Here is a 15,552-nt window from a genome sequence, read left to right as displayed (position 1 = left end):
ACTTTCAGATAGCTACCTTCCGTCCTTCCAAAATAGTTTGGAGAATTCCATAGCTGCAGATCTCTCTGTCCTGTTATCGTTCTGTCCACATTGTGGTTCCTTGCCTAAGCCACAACGGTGATGAAATCATACCATATTGCCAGGTTTCTAAAAAAATGGGCCTGCCAAAGGCTAGTTTAATTTTTTAAGCCTCTGCATGACAAACCAGCAGGCCCCAACTACTTCATATAACACATTTATGTCATGGTGTAGACAGGGCCTGATACAAAAAATAAGTAGTTTAGGGCCTTTACAGCCATTGCTTTTATCACTGGGATGCGACAAGGGGGAAAGGACCAGAACTCAAGTTTGTGTGCTCCCATCTTTTCCTTCAGGGAAAAGGGGACAAGTGCATTGAGTGACAGGTAACATCTGAACAGGCCTCGTACCTAATACTGATTCTTACCTCTCATGCTTCTATACTTTATGGTCTACAGTCATTGGCTGAATTTTCCCTTACAGTTCATTTGTGATCACTAACTGCCTTTTATTGAGTTTTGTGCCATATATAAAAGTAGAATTTTTCATTTTGGTCTATACAAAATAGCAAGGCTGTGGAAACCATTATGCTTTTCATTTGTGACTTGTGGCAAAGACTTTAAAAAAAAAAAAGCTGCCATGTTCGATAAAATCAATCATGTAGATATGATGCTCAACGCTGTTTCTTTTCCTCCCTTTCCTATGCAGGTACAATAGCCACTGTTGATTTCCTTGACCGTGAGACTACTTCCCATTACTGGCTTACTGTTTATGCAACAGACAGGGGTGTTGTGCCTCTGTCTTCCTTCGTTGAAATCTATATAGAAGTTGGGGATGTCAACGACAATGCTCCGCAGACGACTCAGCCTGTTTATTACCCAGAAGTCATGGAAAATTCACCTAAGGATATGTCGGTCATTCAGATTGAGGCATTTGATGCAGACTCAGGGTCCAATGACAAGCTGACCTACAAGATTACCAGTGGAAATCCACAGGGATTCTTCTTCATTAATCCAAAAACTGGTAAGTGAATACCATTCTTGACATTTGCAGCTATGAATTGATTCTACATTTTAAAAATAGAAAAGGAAAGACATGATTGGGAAAAAGAGAGGAATGTCTCTGATTCTGAATTCTGATTTGTACTTGTGCAGGACTCCATAAATAGGATTGTTGATTCAGAGGTGATCTACACCCTAATCTGAATTGCCGTCATTTCAGAATGCAATGGAGAATCCCGTTTGAATGCTTTGTGCACAAAATCTTTCTGCAGATTAGAAATTAAGGCTTAGGCTTTTCTCCCTAGTATCCTGATGTTCCATGGGTTAGGAAGTCCTCTTTTTTAATGTGGTGAACAAACATGTGATCCTTCAGTTGTATGAATTAGTAATTCCAGGAAGTTTGTACTGCATAGCTTTGCTGAACTACTAGCCTTCAGTGGTAGAGGGAAAACACTTGGGATTTTCCTACCTGATGAATTGTATCTGGAAATATAACAGGTTGGAAGTAGGAAAGGGGATGCAACGAAGTAACAGGAACTGTGCAAATATTTATTGGACTTTTTGATAAATATAGGAAGATGAGTATTTTGATACATAAGCAATACATGTACTAGGCACCCGGAGTGTCAGCTAAAGATAATCATTTGAGAGAAGGGGGATGTTTTGGAGAACCAATTGGATACTGGTTAGACTGTCAATATTATACTGTATGTGGAAATCAATGGTATAAGTGGGGATGAAGGTTTAAGCTTTGTGTAGCTTCTTGACCTAGTTTGTGTAGGATTAGTCCTGTGTTGAGTTATCCTCTGGGATGATCTCATGGGTCACTTTTACCAAAAGAATGCCGTATCTTTGGAGGCATGAGAAACTTTTACTTTGCATTCTCTTTATTTGTTGGGTATACTTTTGACATGTTTTAGTTAAATTTTAACTCCGTTGTCTTGACTCCACCAATGTGAGCTCAGTGGACGAATAAATTCCCAGCCACCAGAGAAAATAAAGTGGTGAGGAGCTTAGAGGATCCCTCCACTCTAATCCTGGAATTAATTTAAAAATCAAATCACATAAAATCAAAATTCTACCTCTTGCAGGGCTTGGCACTATAGGAACTATTGGGGAAATCCACCCAAGTAAGAGACATTCACAAGAGTCCCCTTAATATCTTGGTAGAATAAACTTTGGCCCAAGCATAACCCAGAGGTTATGGGGACAAACTCCATTTTGAATCTAGCACAGAGACAGAGCCAAGAGTGGTTGGGACATATCTCCTCCCCCTCCCTCCCTTTCCCCCTCTCTCTGTTGTCCCCCTTCCCCATTTTTTCTTTCCAACATCATGAAAATAGCCTGAGGGCTGCAGGTTCCCCACTCTTTATTTTGTGAGTAGTTTACAAACAAGAAATGCAATATTCAGTTATTGTGCCACCTATCTTAGCATTGTATGGGATGCGGGTGGCACTGTGGGTTAAACCACAGAGCCTAGGACTTGCTGATCAAAAGGTAGGCGGTTCGAATCCCCGCGACGGGGTGAGCTCCCGTTGCTCAGTCCCTGCTCCTGCCAACCTAGCAGTTCGAAAGCACATCGAAGTGTAAGTAGATAAATAGGTACCGCTCCAGCAGGAAGGTAAATGGCATTTCTGTGCACTGCTCTGGTTTGCCAGAAGCGGCTTAGTCATACTGGCCACATGATCCGGAAGCTGTATGCCGGCTCCCTCGGCCAATAAAGCGAGATGAGCGCTGCAACACCAGAATCGGCCACAACTGGACCTAATGGTCAGGGGTCCCTTTACCTTTTATCTTAACATTTGGGTTAATCTTTTGGAATAATATTGAAATGGTTTGCAAAGAAATCTTGGATATTTCATCATCTTAATTGTGTGTTTCTGCTCTTACTTGTTCTGCAAACTTCCATCAAGAACTGCTGAAGCACATTGTATGTGAAGTTTGCATTGAAATGAAAATTACGCAGGGCCAGAGACTGGCAATCCATGTTGAAATTTCCAACCAGCAACTTGCAGTTCTATCACTAGTCTATACCTACTTCAAGATATACAATTTCATTAATAGAGACCTACATTTTTCCTTTCCTGGATCTAATACTGTCAGTGGGAATACGACCATGGGAGTAGAGGATGAGGAGAAAATCAAGCTGAGATTAACTGAAAAACTGGTGGTCATTCAATCTTGAGAGTAGCTAGCTTTTTGACTATTTCATAGTTTTGATCCTTGTATCCATCTGTCTAAAGGGGTGATTTATTCCATTCATTAGCTTTTCAGACAGTTTCCTTCACCTCTCCGCCCTTCTTCATTTGAGCAATGGATTAAGGCTAAATATGCTACGAATGTTGTGTCTTAGATCTTTCTGTGTATATAATTTCTTCAGTTTCCTTTTGTTGATACATATCTCAAAGCCCCACCCCCGCGGCACCTATACGCCTTTCTCTTTCTGGTCAATGGCATTTTCTCCAAAATTCTTGAGCCATGAATACCTTAAATGTTTGCTAGTTTTCTGCATTAAATTATTTGGGTCACTTCCTACCTTTAGATGTTGTTTAGCAAGAGTAGCAAAAATATAAGCATTTCATTCAAAAATAACCAAAACCACAAGCGTTCATTAATGTTCCTTTGTAATTTTGATATTTCATTTACTGCTTTGATGAAAAAACAATTCAAAGACAAATACAGATATAAAGTAAAATAATAGATGAACAAAGACACAAGGTCCCCTGCTTTCATATACACACAAACATAGACTTCAATGAGTTGTAAACAGGAATCATGTGGTATATATAGAGCACAGCTATTCAGAAATCAAATATTGATCAACCTCCACTGGCCACCCAAGAAGACTGAGTCCTGATTGGGCTGTTTTTGTGGTTCTCTCTATGTAGGGTCGTTCCCCCCCCCCCATAAAAAATTGTACTTCTGCAAACATTAGGGTGGATCATGCTATTTTTGCTACAGAAACAATGGTGTTCACTGCCTGAACATGGGAAATAGAGGGGAAGACAAAATTCAGACTGAATTTAAAGGTTGGGAGGAAGCTTAAGTAAGCTTAAGTTTACTTAAGTAAGCTTAAGTAAAATGTTGCATTTTAAATATTTCTTGCTCAGTGTTGCAGAAAAACCTCTGTTGTTTCAGTTCTTTCTGAATATGTTCTATTTCCCAGTAGCTGTCGGTATTCATAAAGTTGTGTGTGCAGGTCTCTCTCTCTCTCTCTCTCTCTCTCTCTCTCTCTCGGAGGATTTGGGGGGAGAGTTCATTTTATTTTGAACCAATTCCATCTTTCTGTCTCCTTGCACTTTGAAGAAGGAAAGCATTCAACTTTTATTTAATTGTTAAGCATGAAAGCACCACATGAAATTGGAAGACAATGGCTGCGATTTAAGCCGCCCCAGTGCTAATGGCTCAGCCATGTGAGGCACTTGAATTCAAGTAGAGAGAAGGAGAGGCTTATTAATTACCTGGGGACTTACAACCATTAAATTGCAACTCCCAAACAAAAAAGGGTTGATTGATTCTCCATGGATCTGTTTTAAATGCAGATATGTTAGCCCAGCACTACTGAAAGGTTGCTGGTTTGAAGCTTGGGGTCCTGGTGTTAAAAGATGCTGAGAGAGGGTATTTTGAAGTGAAACATGTGCTACCCTGCCTTGCTGGTAGCAGGTGTATAGCAGCTAGATGCTCTATGAATCTAACTCTATGTTAGCTCTATGAATCTAACTCTATGTTAACAGTGACAGCACACATGCATTAGTTAACATCTGTTAAACAGGCACATGGACTGAAAACATATTCTCATGTCCAGGCTTGCTATTATTAACATGTTAGCCTATGTTTACTACATAGTGATGATTTCTATGTGCCATGTTAGTGTGAATGGGGTACTGGTTACTGACAATGGCTTCCTTCATGGGCTATTGGTTATAAGACTATTCATCAGTATGGTTTCTCCCAGGGCTGTTTTTCTAGATAGAGGTGCCGGAACTCACCACGATCACCTCAGTTGTTCTCTAATAGTAGAAATGGCTCCCATTTGAGAGGTGCTGGAACTGAGTTCCATCGGGTTCCTGCTGAAATAAAGCCTTGCTTCCTCCTCCCCAGGCTACTCAAGACTATATTTTATCTGAAAAATCGAGAGGTGTGTTTGCTAGATTAGTGTGCCTCATTTCTTATGTTTACAAACTTTTAAAGAGTTATTTTGACTAGGCTTCATTTACAGATATAAAAACGGAGGCAATAAAGTCTTTGTGGATACATTTCTGCTTGACTCATGCATTTTGAGACCTATTATACTTTTTGTGTCTGCTCTGTTTCAAAAACATAGTTTCATAGTTACTATTTGTGTTTATTAGTCACTTTATTCATAAAAAAATGACTCACAAAATAAAGTCCTATTTGTATCTTGTCCCATTTATCTGTCTCTCCTTAATAAAAAATAGCTTTCCTGTTTTCTTTATTATTTGAGCAATGTTATCAAAAGCATGCTCAGCATCCTAGTGAACTCAGCATATTGATGGAGACTTCCATAAAGTTTAAACAAAGGAATTAATTTGTTGTTAACAAGGGCAGAGGAATCTCACTACAAGGTTTACTGGTGTCTATTAATCCTCAAAGCACTGTGAACTCGTAAAATGCGGAGAGCCAATGCCAGATAGTCTGCCTTACTTCTCCTATCATCTTACAACTTTCCTGACCCTTCAAGGGAACTGTGGTGGAAGATCTAAAGATTGAGTAAAATGAAATCGGAAATGGGTGCAGCTGTAAACAACATCCAAAGACTTCCTATAACATTGGGAAACCACTTTGTGTGGAAATAAATGACCTGTAGTTGCACAATAGCCTGTCATGGAGGATGCCTCCCTTGTTTAACTGCTTGAGGTTTTATATTTCCTGCATCAGGTTTAAGTCACATACTACATTAGCAGGAAAACACAAATTTCCATTCATTTGCTATGTTCAGTTCCTTTTGTGTTGGAAATAAATAAAAATTCTCCTCCAGGTGAAAATCATTTCTATAATTGTGTAATAAGTGTTGTTTTCCAGTTCAGTAAAGACGATTATCCAACCATACAGATTATGGATCCCAGTTGTTTCATATCAGTTTATGTCTAGAGACGGTAATGAAATTGTTGTGAACTGTTATGTAGTGATCATATGTCCTGAAGCAATATTTGATAGCAGAGTTGTAAAGAGATGGTGGTGTCATTGTAAACACAGATGAAAGGTGATTTTTTTTTTAAAAAAAAGGAAAAAAATAGCTAATACAGGAACAAGAATAAAAAACATCTTCCAGACTTCCAAAATGCATAATTCTGCCCCATATATATTCTTGTGCACAATGATGACTTTTATTAAGAGCTCAACATGTTTTTGAACTGTTGGATAGGCAGCATAATTTGTGCAAGCTGCACTAGCTTGTTTATGGAATTTGAAAGTTTTAGACTTCGCCTGATGAAGGAACCTATACTAAAAGCAAGTTCCACTTTCGTTTGGTTCTCTGCACACGCAGAAAGAACAGAACTAAATGCAGGGCATACTTTTGAGTTCAAAGTGACTCAAGGCATGCAAAGTTTGTACTTTCCCCTGAACATGATTTAAAGTTAAGTTCAGTGGAGCAGTTATACCAAGGCAGAAAATAATTCCTGCAAGGCCTACATGGGTGGCAAATTTATTCTTTTTTATGTAGTTGGGATTGGGGGTTTTGTTGGAGAAGCTTCAGACAAGTATAAAAAGTGGGCACCTGATATCTCTACTAAACAGTAAGTGTTTAGTGAAGGTGAAGAATGCCTTGCTAAAGCTTTGCAGGGTCTGTGTCTGGTTATTTCTAGGGTGGAAGACTACCTAGGTATCACTGCCTTGAGTTCCACTGTGGAAGAAAGGTGGAGTTATGTGGGTGGAGTAGGTGGGATTATGTGTATTACATAATCACTTTTTTTTTAAAGGCTGTAATAAGCTAATTCTTAATGTTAGCTCCATGTTCTGTACATATGGGGACAGCAGGGGATGCAGTCATTGTCTCAGTTCCATCACTGCTCCTCTAACTCACAATGTGTGGGGAGTTGTAAGCTGTGATGACAGGGAGTGCAGGAAGAATGCCCACTTAGGAGTGAAGCAGCTGACCCCCGAGCAAAGAGTAGGCCTCAACAGAGGGTGGGACTCTTGCCAGTGGTTTCAAGTCACAAGAAAGGAGGTTCCAACTCAGCATCAGGAAGAACCTTTCTGACAATAAAAGCTGTTTGACAGTGGAACAGACTCCTTCAGAAGATGGTGAACTCTCCTTCACTGGAGGTTTTTAAGCAGAGGTTGGATGGCCATCTGTCGTGGATGCTCTAGTTGAGATTCCTGCATTTCTAGATGATCCTGGGGATCCCTTCCAACTCTTATGATTCTGTCACTACAGACATCCTTTACAAACATGCACATGTAGCATAGCTGTCAACTTACAGATTTGAAAATAAGGGACCATCAGCCTCGAAAATAAGGGCTCAGCAGCCCAAATAAGGGGTTTTCCGGGCACAGGTATGTTCAACTTCTGAGCCCCCTCCGAGCCAAAGGCAGAAAGCCTAGCCAGCAGCCAAACCGAAGCCTCAAGTGGTGGTTCCCACAGCACAGCAACCCGGCAAAGGGGATGCAGCAAGGAAAACCACCGTCACCTTTCCTCTGGGAAGTGCTGAGCAAAGGCGAGTCCCCAGGCAACGCGGCCGATTTGATCGGCGCAAGGCATGCAAGCTCCACCCCCCAGTCGTTCTTAGCCTCCTTATTGGGTGAGCAATGCAGCCAAGCAACACAGTTGGAACCTCCCTTCTCCCTGGCCGGCAGGGAGAATTCAATTCAATTCAATTCAATTTGTTAATGTTCCTTGGATTAGGAGTGGTGATTTCAAGAGACAACCAGGGATGTATCTACTTGTAGGGACTGGTAGTGTTCAGGCATCATGGTAAGCAGTAGTTGATGGTTTACCAGACATGACTGGGTCATGCCTGTTTTGCTGCTTCTGGTCTCACTGGGGAGAAACAAACCTTGGTGCATAAGAAAAGCCCTGCTGGATCAGACTAAAGACCGATGTAGTCTGGTGTCTTAAAGCAGCCAACGTTATGGCCATGGGAAGCCCTCAGGCAGGATATGAGCCCAGCAGCACTCTCCTCCCTTGTGCCTCTCGCTGTTTTAAAACCTTGCAGCATAAACAGAGTTCTCTCTGTCCAAACTATGCTGCTTTCAATGAAACAAACACTGATAGGCATTCAAATACACCTCTGCATCGGAGATGTGCATTTTAGGTGTGTATGCGAATGTGTATTCCACCAAAAGGAAGATCGTGTGAATAGATGACATTCTGTACTTGAATGCACATTTGATTTGGGCTGATTGTTCCCAGTCCATCTAATGATATTTGCAGAAAGCTACTTCTGCATATGGATCTCCTTCAGTGGATAAGTCAAGGAAGTGTAAGAGTGTGATCAGAGAAGAGAGCTGGAAACAAATTCCGTCTTCGCCCCTTACCGTCATCTGTTTTGTCCATGTCATTTTGTTATTTGCAGAAGGGCAGCACAATTTCCCCACTTTAATCTTGCACTCTGCTGCTGTGCTTCAAATTTGAAGAAATACTCCTTTTTCACTTTTATGGGTTTTCAGTCTTCTTACATGTTCCCTTTTGCCCCACTGAGAAGTAAACAAGGGAGTCCTGTACAGTATCGTTTTTCAAACCCACTGCCATCCTAAGCCATTTGAGACCAGTTTTTCAAACAAACAGTACAAAAGCTTCTAAAGTCAATGAAAGAAAGCCATCTAGAAAAGCTTCTCACTCAGCCCTCTAGAAGCATTTTGTTCAAATATTAGCCTTTCCAATCATTCAAACTCGTAGTCTGGTGAATCTGATGTCAAACAATGAAACCATCAAAACAGGTAAAAAAAAGCTGTCATACTACATGGTGATATATATATATTTCTGCTTTCCTGCTGCTATCCCATGTTTACTTTAAACAAAATGGAGTAGTAGAATAGAATGCTGCATTTAAAATACAAGGTTGTACTTTTTAAAAACCACCACCACCACCCCCACATTATACAGTCCTGAAACAGTCATACCAATACTGTTCTGTGCAGTTTTGAAGGCAGCACTCAAATTGGATAATTAGAGATATGGGTTGAATTATCTCTTTTGTGATGTAATTAATTGCAAAGATTCAGATTGTGTCTTTTTAATTAGGTCTGCCCGGCCACTTTAGCCAGTCCACACCCTTTTTCACTACACCTGACCGGGCAGGTGGGGATAGGTGAGGGTGGGTCTTAATTGAAATATTATTTGCAGACACAGCTGACCAGCTCTTCAGTGGTGTCAACAAAGCCTCTTTCAAAGGGCATGATGAGATAGTGCTTTGAGAGGGGGCTCTTTAGTACATTTTCAGAAGCCCTTCTCAAAGTACTGTTTTCTGCACCACTTTGAATGGAGCTTCGGAAGATCCAATGGTCAGCCAATTGTCATATCTTCAGGAGTCCACTTCAAAGCGCTGTGCTGATTGACTGGCAGGGGGCTCCGCCCATCTTGTCAGATTTGGCCCATAGGGGGTGGTTCTTGTTATTAATATAAGCAGAGGGCCTTCTTGGTAGTGGCACCCGCCTTGTGGAATGCCCTCCCACCAGATGTCAAAGAGAACTAGATGTCAAAGAGAGCAACAAGATGTTTTAGAAGGCATCTGAAGGCAGCCCTGTTTAGGAAAGCTTTTAATGTTTGATAAACTACTGTATTTTAATATTTTGTTGGAAGCCGCCCAGAGTGGCTGGGGGTATTTATTATTATTATTATTATTTGCCACCCATCTGACTGGGTTGCCCCAGCCACTCTGAGGTGGCTCCCAACAAAAATAGTAAAAGCACAACACAACATCACATGCTAAAAACTTCCCTGAACAGGGCTGCCTTCAGATGCATTTTCAAAATCACATCTGTTTGACATCTGCTGGGAGGGCATTCTACAGGACGGGCACAACTACCGAAAGGGCCCTCTGCCTCAATTCCTGTAACCTCACCTCTCGCAGTGGCTAAAGCTTCCCGACCTCTCTGCTTTAATAAATATAAAGGTGCTTAATTCTCCTCTACCAGAAGAAGACTTGATTTCTTTGTCAATTATGTCACAAGAATGGTTCTCTGAAAAGCAGGGTCTAAGCTCACACACTAAAATGATAATTTAAGGCACTTGCATTATTTGGCAGCCTGACTCTACAAGCCAAATGCGCCAGTAAATAGGTGTTACACTAAGTTAGAAATGCTGTGCTGGCAAGATATTACAGCTCGAGGCATTGGAGCAGTGCTCAAATAGCTGACGAAGGACATTGCTCTGAAACCTCAATATTTTGAAACTACTGGGGTGCAGTCACCACGTGCAACAAATCTTGCAGCAAAACTGGGTCAAGGAGTGCCCCAGAACTGCAGACCTGATATTTTTTATTTCTTTAGCAATAATGCCATCCCATCCAAAACAAACAACAACTCTATTCTTTGATTTGCATTCTTCCTGACCAGTGGCAACTCTAATGTCCTGGTTAGGTTCAGGTCTGTTGACCCATATCCAGTCCATTGATCTTAGTACCAACAGCCTCCATGGACTCAGATGAAAAGGGGGGGGGGAGAGAGAGAGAGAGAGCGAGCGCTGGGTGTCATCAGCATACTGATGGCACCAAGCCCCTAATCCCCAGATGATCCTGTTATTTTTAGTAGTTGTTAAAATGTATGGTTGCAGCTTGGAATTATATTGTAGGGCAGCAGAAGATTATGGTCAGAAATGTGCGTATTTGATGCCGAAAAGCTAAGAATTGGGACATATTTAAACAGACTTAAATGGATTGTTTCCTTGTGGTTGATCTCTGAATGGCTTTTGCCTGTTGCTTGGTTGCTGGCGTGTTCTGGAAAGCCTAGAACTGTGGTGTATGCTGGCGGGAGAAAGAGTAGAGGCTTAATAAGGAGTTTAATGAGTCTTTACAGGAGATAATGGGATTTACATGCTCAAAAGTTTGGGATTACTTCTGAATTTAATCCCTGCCAGTCTCTAAGCGGACACGTTTATCTTGGTTTATATTGCTTGGATGCAAGTAAATCTGAAGGTAACAATCCATAAACAAACAAACAAATATAAACCAGGCCAATCTAGTATGTATAAAAATAAGAGTGTGTTTGATTGTTTAGCAGTTTGAAACAACGGTTCAAAACATAATGCGCCCCTTTATGTTAATTTTTTTTATGGTGCTGCCACCACATGAGACAGATTCCTTGTGGCAGATATATTGTATGGCCCTGAGGCATACCTTGGAAGCAGGCAGATGATAGATAGATAGATAGATAGATAGATAGATAGATAGATAGATAGATAGATAGTAATAATTAATAATAATAAAGATAGATAGATGATAGATAGATTCTGAATGAGTGAGGTTTGCTTGAGGAAACATGTGCTGAGAGCAGTATATTTTACTGCTTACAAATGATTTAAAGATGGAGGCAGATTTAGCACAGAATTTTTCTTCCGCAGTGCTGCAAACCTCCTTTCACGACAGAACAATCAGGCAAGCGTACCGATAAATCAAATGCTACTTCCAGCCCATCTGTCTGAACCCTCCCTGTCTGATCGCTCCATACTGCTGCTTCTCCCACGTCCAGGTGAGGGAACTTAATCAAGTGCCCTGCAGCTCAGTTCCTGAGATGGAAGAGCACAACCTGATCACAACTCAGGCGCCTGGCAGTGGGCCACTCTATTAACTCTCCCCAGCTGGAGGATGAGGAGGAAGCAATAGTGAGATGAAAGGGGAGGCTGTCTGGTGAGCAGGGAGCTGTAGGAATGATGAGCTTATGGGGGATAAAAGGATCTTTCAGCATGCTCACCTGATAATACAACTGGGAAGGTTTGCCATGTTGTGAATGGGTGTGAGCCCTCTTTTTATATTTTTATTATACCTGTCTTCAGCTGCAATCAAATCTGTATGTGATTTAAGAGTGCTGCTTCAGCATTCCAGTAAACTATAAGGATACATGGCTTTTGGACTGAAATATAAAGATATGAGAGGCCATTTCATCTTACCGCCTTAGAATGCCTACATTTACCTTCCTAGTCTCTGTGCTGTTGTTCTCCGGCCATCAAGCCCATATCTTAAGGACCTGTTTCCTTTCCCTGCATTCTGTCACTTAAGAGGCTATTGCCTGCAAAATCAGCAGATTCCTTATCTTGGCATCTGCATGCTGCTTAAAGAGACTGAGGGAAGTAGTTTGGCGCGCAGGCACACGTGCTCACAGTAGTTTTGCCGAAACCTGTTCCTACATTTCCTGACTGCTGATAACATAGTGAGTGTTTCTGTGAAATATCAGGTATGAGATAAAATATTAACCTTTGATCCATTGCAAGAAGTCCTACCCTCTTCCTTGGCAACAGGCACACACAAATACTTAAACAATGATGCAATTGTTGCTTTATTGATTTGAGATAGCTAGGCAAGTGCCGTATTTTACTTACATTAACATTATTGCTTATTATCACTCCCATTCACATCAGTTACACTCTTTTAAAGAGTAATGGAGAAAGAGGACTGCTGCTAAAGTGATACACACGCCCAATCCCAAGAATGTTTCCTTGCCTTCTCGACTGCTGAAATTGTATTTAGGGCCGCAGAGTAAGAGCCTGTTTCTAAATTACCAAGTAACATTGCTAAAGTACTTAAATAAAGGAACTTATTTAAGCTCCAGTTAAGCCAAATAGTCCAATAGAGCCACTCATGCTTAAAATGAAAAACATTCTAAAGCGTCTTGCCAAATAACTACATCCAGGAATGCACCTCTGGCTTTGAGGCATAATGGATGGATTTGAGACTTAATGGATGCAATCGTCAAGATGCGTTTGGAGTACAAATGTGAATTTTAGAAGAAGACCATCTTTACCATTAAGTAGCTGTCTATAAAGACATTTTGGAGAACTATATTATGGTTTTCCAAAACAACAACAATTGGGTTGTTGTTGCTATGTTTTGTAAAATACTCTCATCGCTTCTGTCTGCCATGTTGCTTTTCAGTGCAAGCCACTAAAATGTGCAGGTGAAAAAAATGTACTGGAAGATAGGAACATCCATGCTCTAGAACAGGCATAGGCAAACTTGGCCCTCCAGATATTTTGGGACTACAACTCTCATCATCCCTGACCACTGGTCCTGTTAGCTAGGGATGATGGGAGTTGCAGTCCCAAAACATCTGGAGGGCCGGGTTTGCCTATGCCTGCTCTAGAGAGTCTTGTCAGAGAGACAGCCTGGATGGATAAGTGTTCACCATCATTCTGTCAGATGGTGGAACACATTAAGGGTGTATAATCTTTTGGAATCTAGAGGGTGCCCTTCCAGAAGATGAGAGGTCAACAAAGTCCGACTGAAAGTGTATCTAAGTACTGTTCAGTACAGTGGTACACTTTAAGAACAGCTTAGTTTATGAACCACTTGGATTAAGAATGCTGCAAACCTGGAAGTAAGTGTTTTGGTTTGTGAACTTTGCCTTGGAAGCAGAACGTGTTGAGTGTGTTCCATTTCTAAATTGGGTCCCCCGCTGCTATAGGAAAGCACGCCTTGGTTTAAGAACACTTTGGTTTAAGAACGGACTTCCAGAATGGATTAAGTTCGTAAACCAAGGTAAAAATCCCGGCATTGACTCTTACAGCAAACTAGAAATTAGTATTTAAATGTAATGCAACTGTGAATAAATTAAAGAGCATTATTTCCAAAGTCTTGGCATATAGTATTGTTTATTGACTTGTATTTGGAGTACTTTCCATGTTCTTCCCCTTTCTGTCTCTTCTCCTGTATTCTGCCCCAAGGATTAACAAATTGCTTGTTTATATTTGCAGGTCTAATTACAACAACATCAAGGAAACTTGATCGGGAGCAGCAAGCAGAACACATATTAGAGGTAAATTATGATGCTTAATTTCTTCATTTTAGCAGTTGTCTTGTATATCTTCATTACAAATTGGCTTCCCTGTGTGTCATTGGTTGTCTCCGGAGTTGGTGAGGCTCATCTGGCAGCAACAAGAAACTGAACCTTTAGTGTCATCAGCCTAGTCCTGTAGAATGCACTTTCTGTTTTAATCTTTAAAGTCTGCTGGAAACTTTTATTTGCTGTCAACTAATTAACAACAACAACAACAATATCTGCAATGGTTACTCAAAATTATGCTGAAGCCTCTGGCAGGGCAGGAAATCAGGTTAGAATAAGGAGTCAGCCCAAGGTAGATAGAAGTAGCTTATCCTAATAAATCTCCTCTTCACTTTATATGGGTTAGGCACTCAATGGTTTGTTTGTTTTTATCTCAGTGATTTTCATTCTTGCGAGCTACCCTGGTGCCTTGTTAACGTGAAGTACGGCAAATAAAATGCTTTAAAAGAAATAAGTATCCTTGCTGAAAGGATTGGGGGTTGTTAAAATCCTACCCCAACTCCCCAAACCTGCTCTAATTGTGGGTGACACACCTTGTCTTCCTGTGTTAAGATATAAGAGACTGTAAATCTCTTTCCCAAACAGCCGAGCCCTCCTTTCCTCGGAAGTGTGAAATGGGGCTCAGAGATAGTTCTTACTCCAGGTTTCCACACAATCCAATTTCTTTGGAAGGGGTGGGTTTAGCTTCTCTCCATCCCTAATGTGACTATATACTTATCTCCTTGGCTCAGGGGTTGCATTACTCCATACCCTCCCAACATTTCTCTGATGAAAATAGGGATGTCTTAAGGAAAAGCGGGGTATTCTGGGATCAAACCAGGATGGCTTCTGTAAATATAGGACTGTCCTTGGAAAATAGGGGCACTTGGGAGGGTCTGGAGCCAGCTGCTGTGGTGATACTCTATATATTTGCCAGTGGAAACACATGTAAATCCACTTACCATTGTGAACAAGCAGTCCTTATATTGGAAACAAAAATGAAACTATTGCACCCTAAAGCATTGGATTCTGTGGCGGCTTCAGCAGTCTTGAAGACTCCCGCTCAGTAGGCCACGTGTACCTCCTGCTCAGTGGCAGGTTAATTTATCAAATACCACTGGCTGAGTTCTTGAAGGTTATTTTATTTTCACAATATTTCTGTTTACCGTGTGTTTATATCCGCCCTTGGTGATAGCTGTGCTGCCTTCAGAAACAAGAGGGAAATCTTTTGATATTCATAGAATGCATATCCTTGGCTAAGCAGTTTTATAAGTATATAGAAGAGGGTGTGTAACGTCAGTGGGAGAGTCTGAAAGGGAAAATTGTACAAACAAGCCAGAGGTATGCCACTATTTGCAAAACTGCCAGGATTCTATAATGTAAAGCTACCACTAAGAAATACAATTTAGATGATTGCTTTTTTTCTCTTTATAGCCCAGTAAGTGGCTTTCAGCAGCTCTTGAGTCTGGCAGAAATGTTTTCCCAGTCCTTCTACCTGAGTTTTTTTTATGAAATGTACAATTCTTAGGTCTCTTTGCAAGACAATCTGCCTTGTTTTAACTAACTGTAGTTAGGCTTTATTGATGTGCATTCTGTT

General features: G+C 41.0%; 1 protein-coding gene across 9 annotated transcripts in view; it reads left to right on the top strand.

The window, feature by feature from the left end:
• The window catches only part of FAT1 (FAT atypical cadherin 1), a 122,153-nt gene that overhangs the window by 44,424 nt on the left and 62,177 nt on the right, over nt 1-15,552 (top strand). For all 9 annotated transcript variants that reach the window (XR_014515794.1, XM_083459492.1, XM_083459490.1 and 6 more), the window contains 2 exons: nt 727-1,041; nt 13,888-13,949. Coding sequence is in view for 8 of the 9 variants with exons in the window: in XM_083459492.1 (XP_083315618.1) it covers nt 727-1,041; nt 13,888-13,949 (377 nt within the window). In the remaining variant the exon portion in view is untranslated. The remainder of the gene's footprint in view (nt 1-726; nt 1,042-13,887; nt 13,950-15,552) is intronic.

Source organism: Podarcis liolepis, assembly GCF_965112155.1.
Source record: "Podarcis liolepis genome assembly, chromosome: 9".
NCBI classification, from domain to species: Eukaryota; Metazoa; Chordata; class Lepidosauria; order Squamata; family Lacertidae; genus Podarcis; species Podarcis liolepis.
The sequence above is the reverse complement of the archived record's forward strand: the minus strand, read 5'-3'. Positions and strand labels throughout refer to the sequence as shown.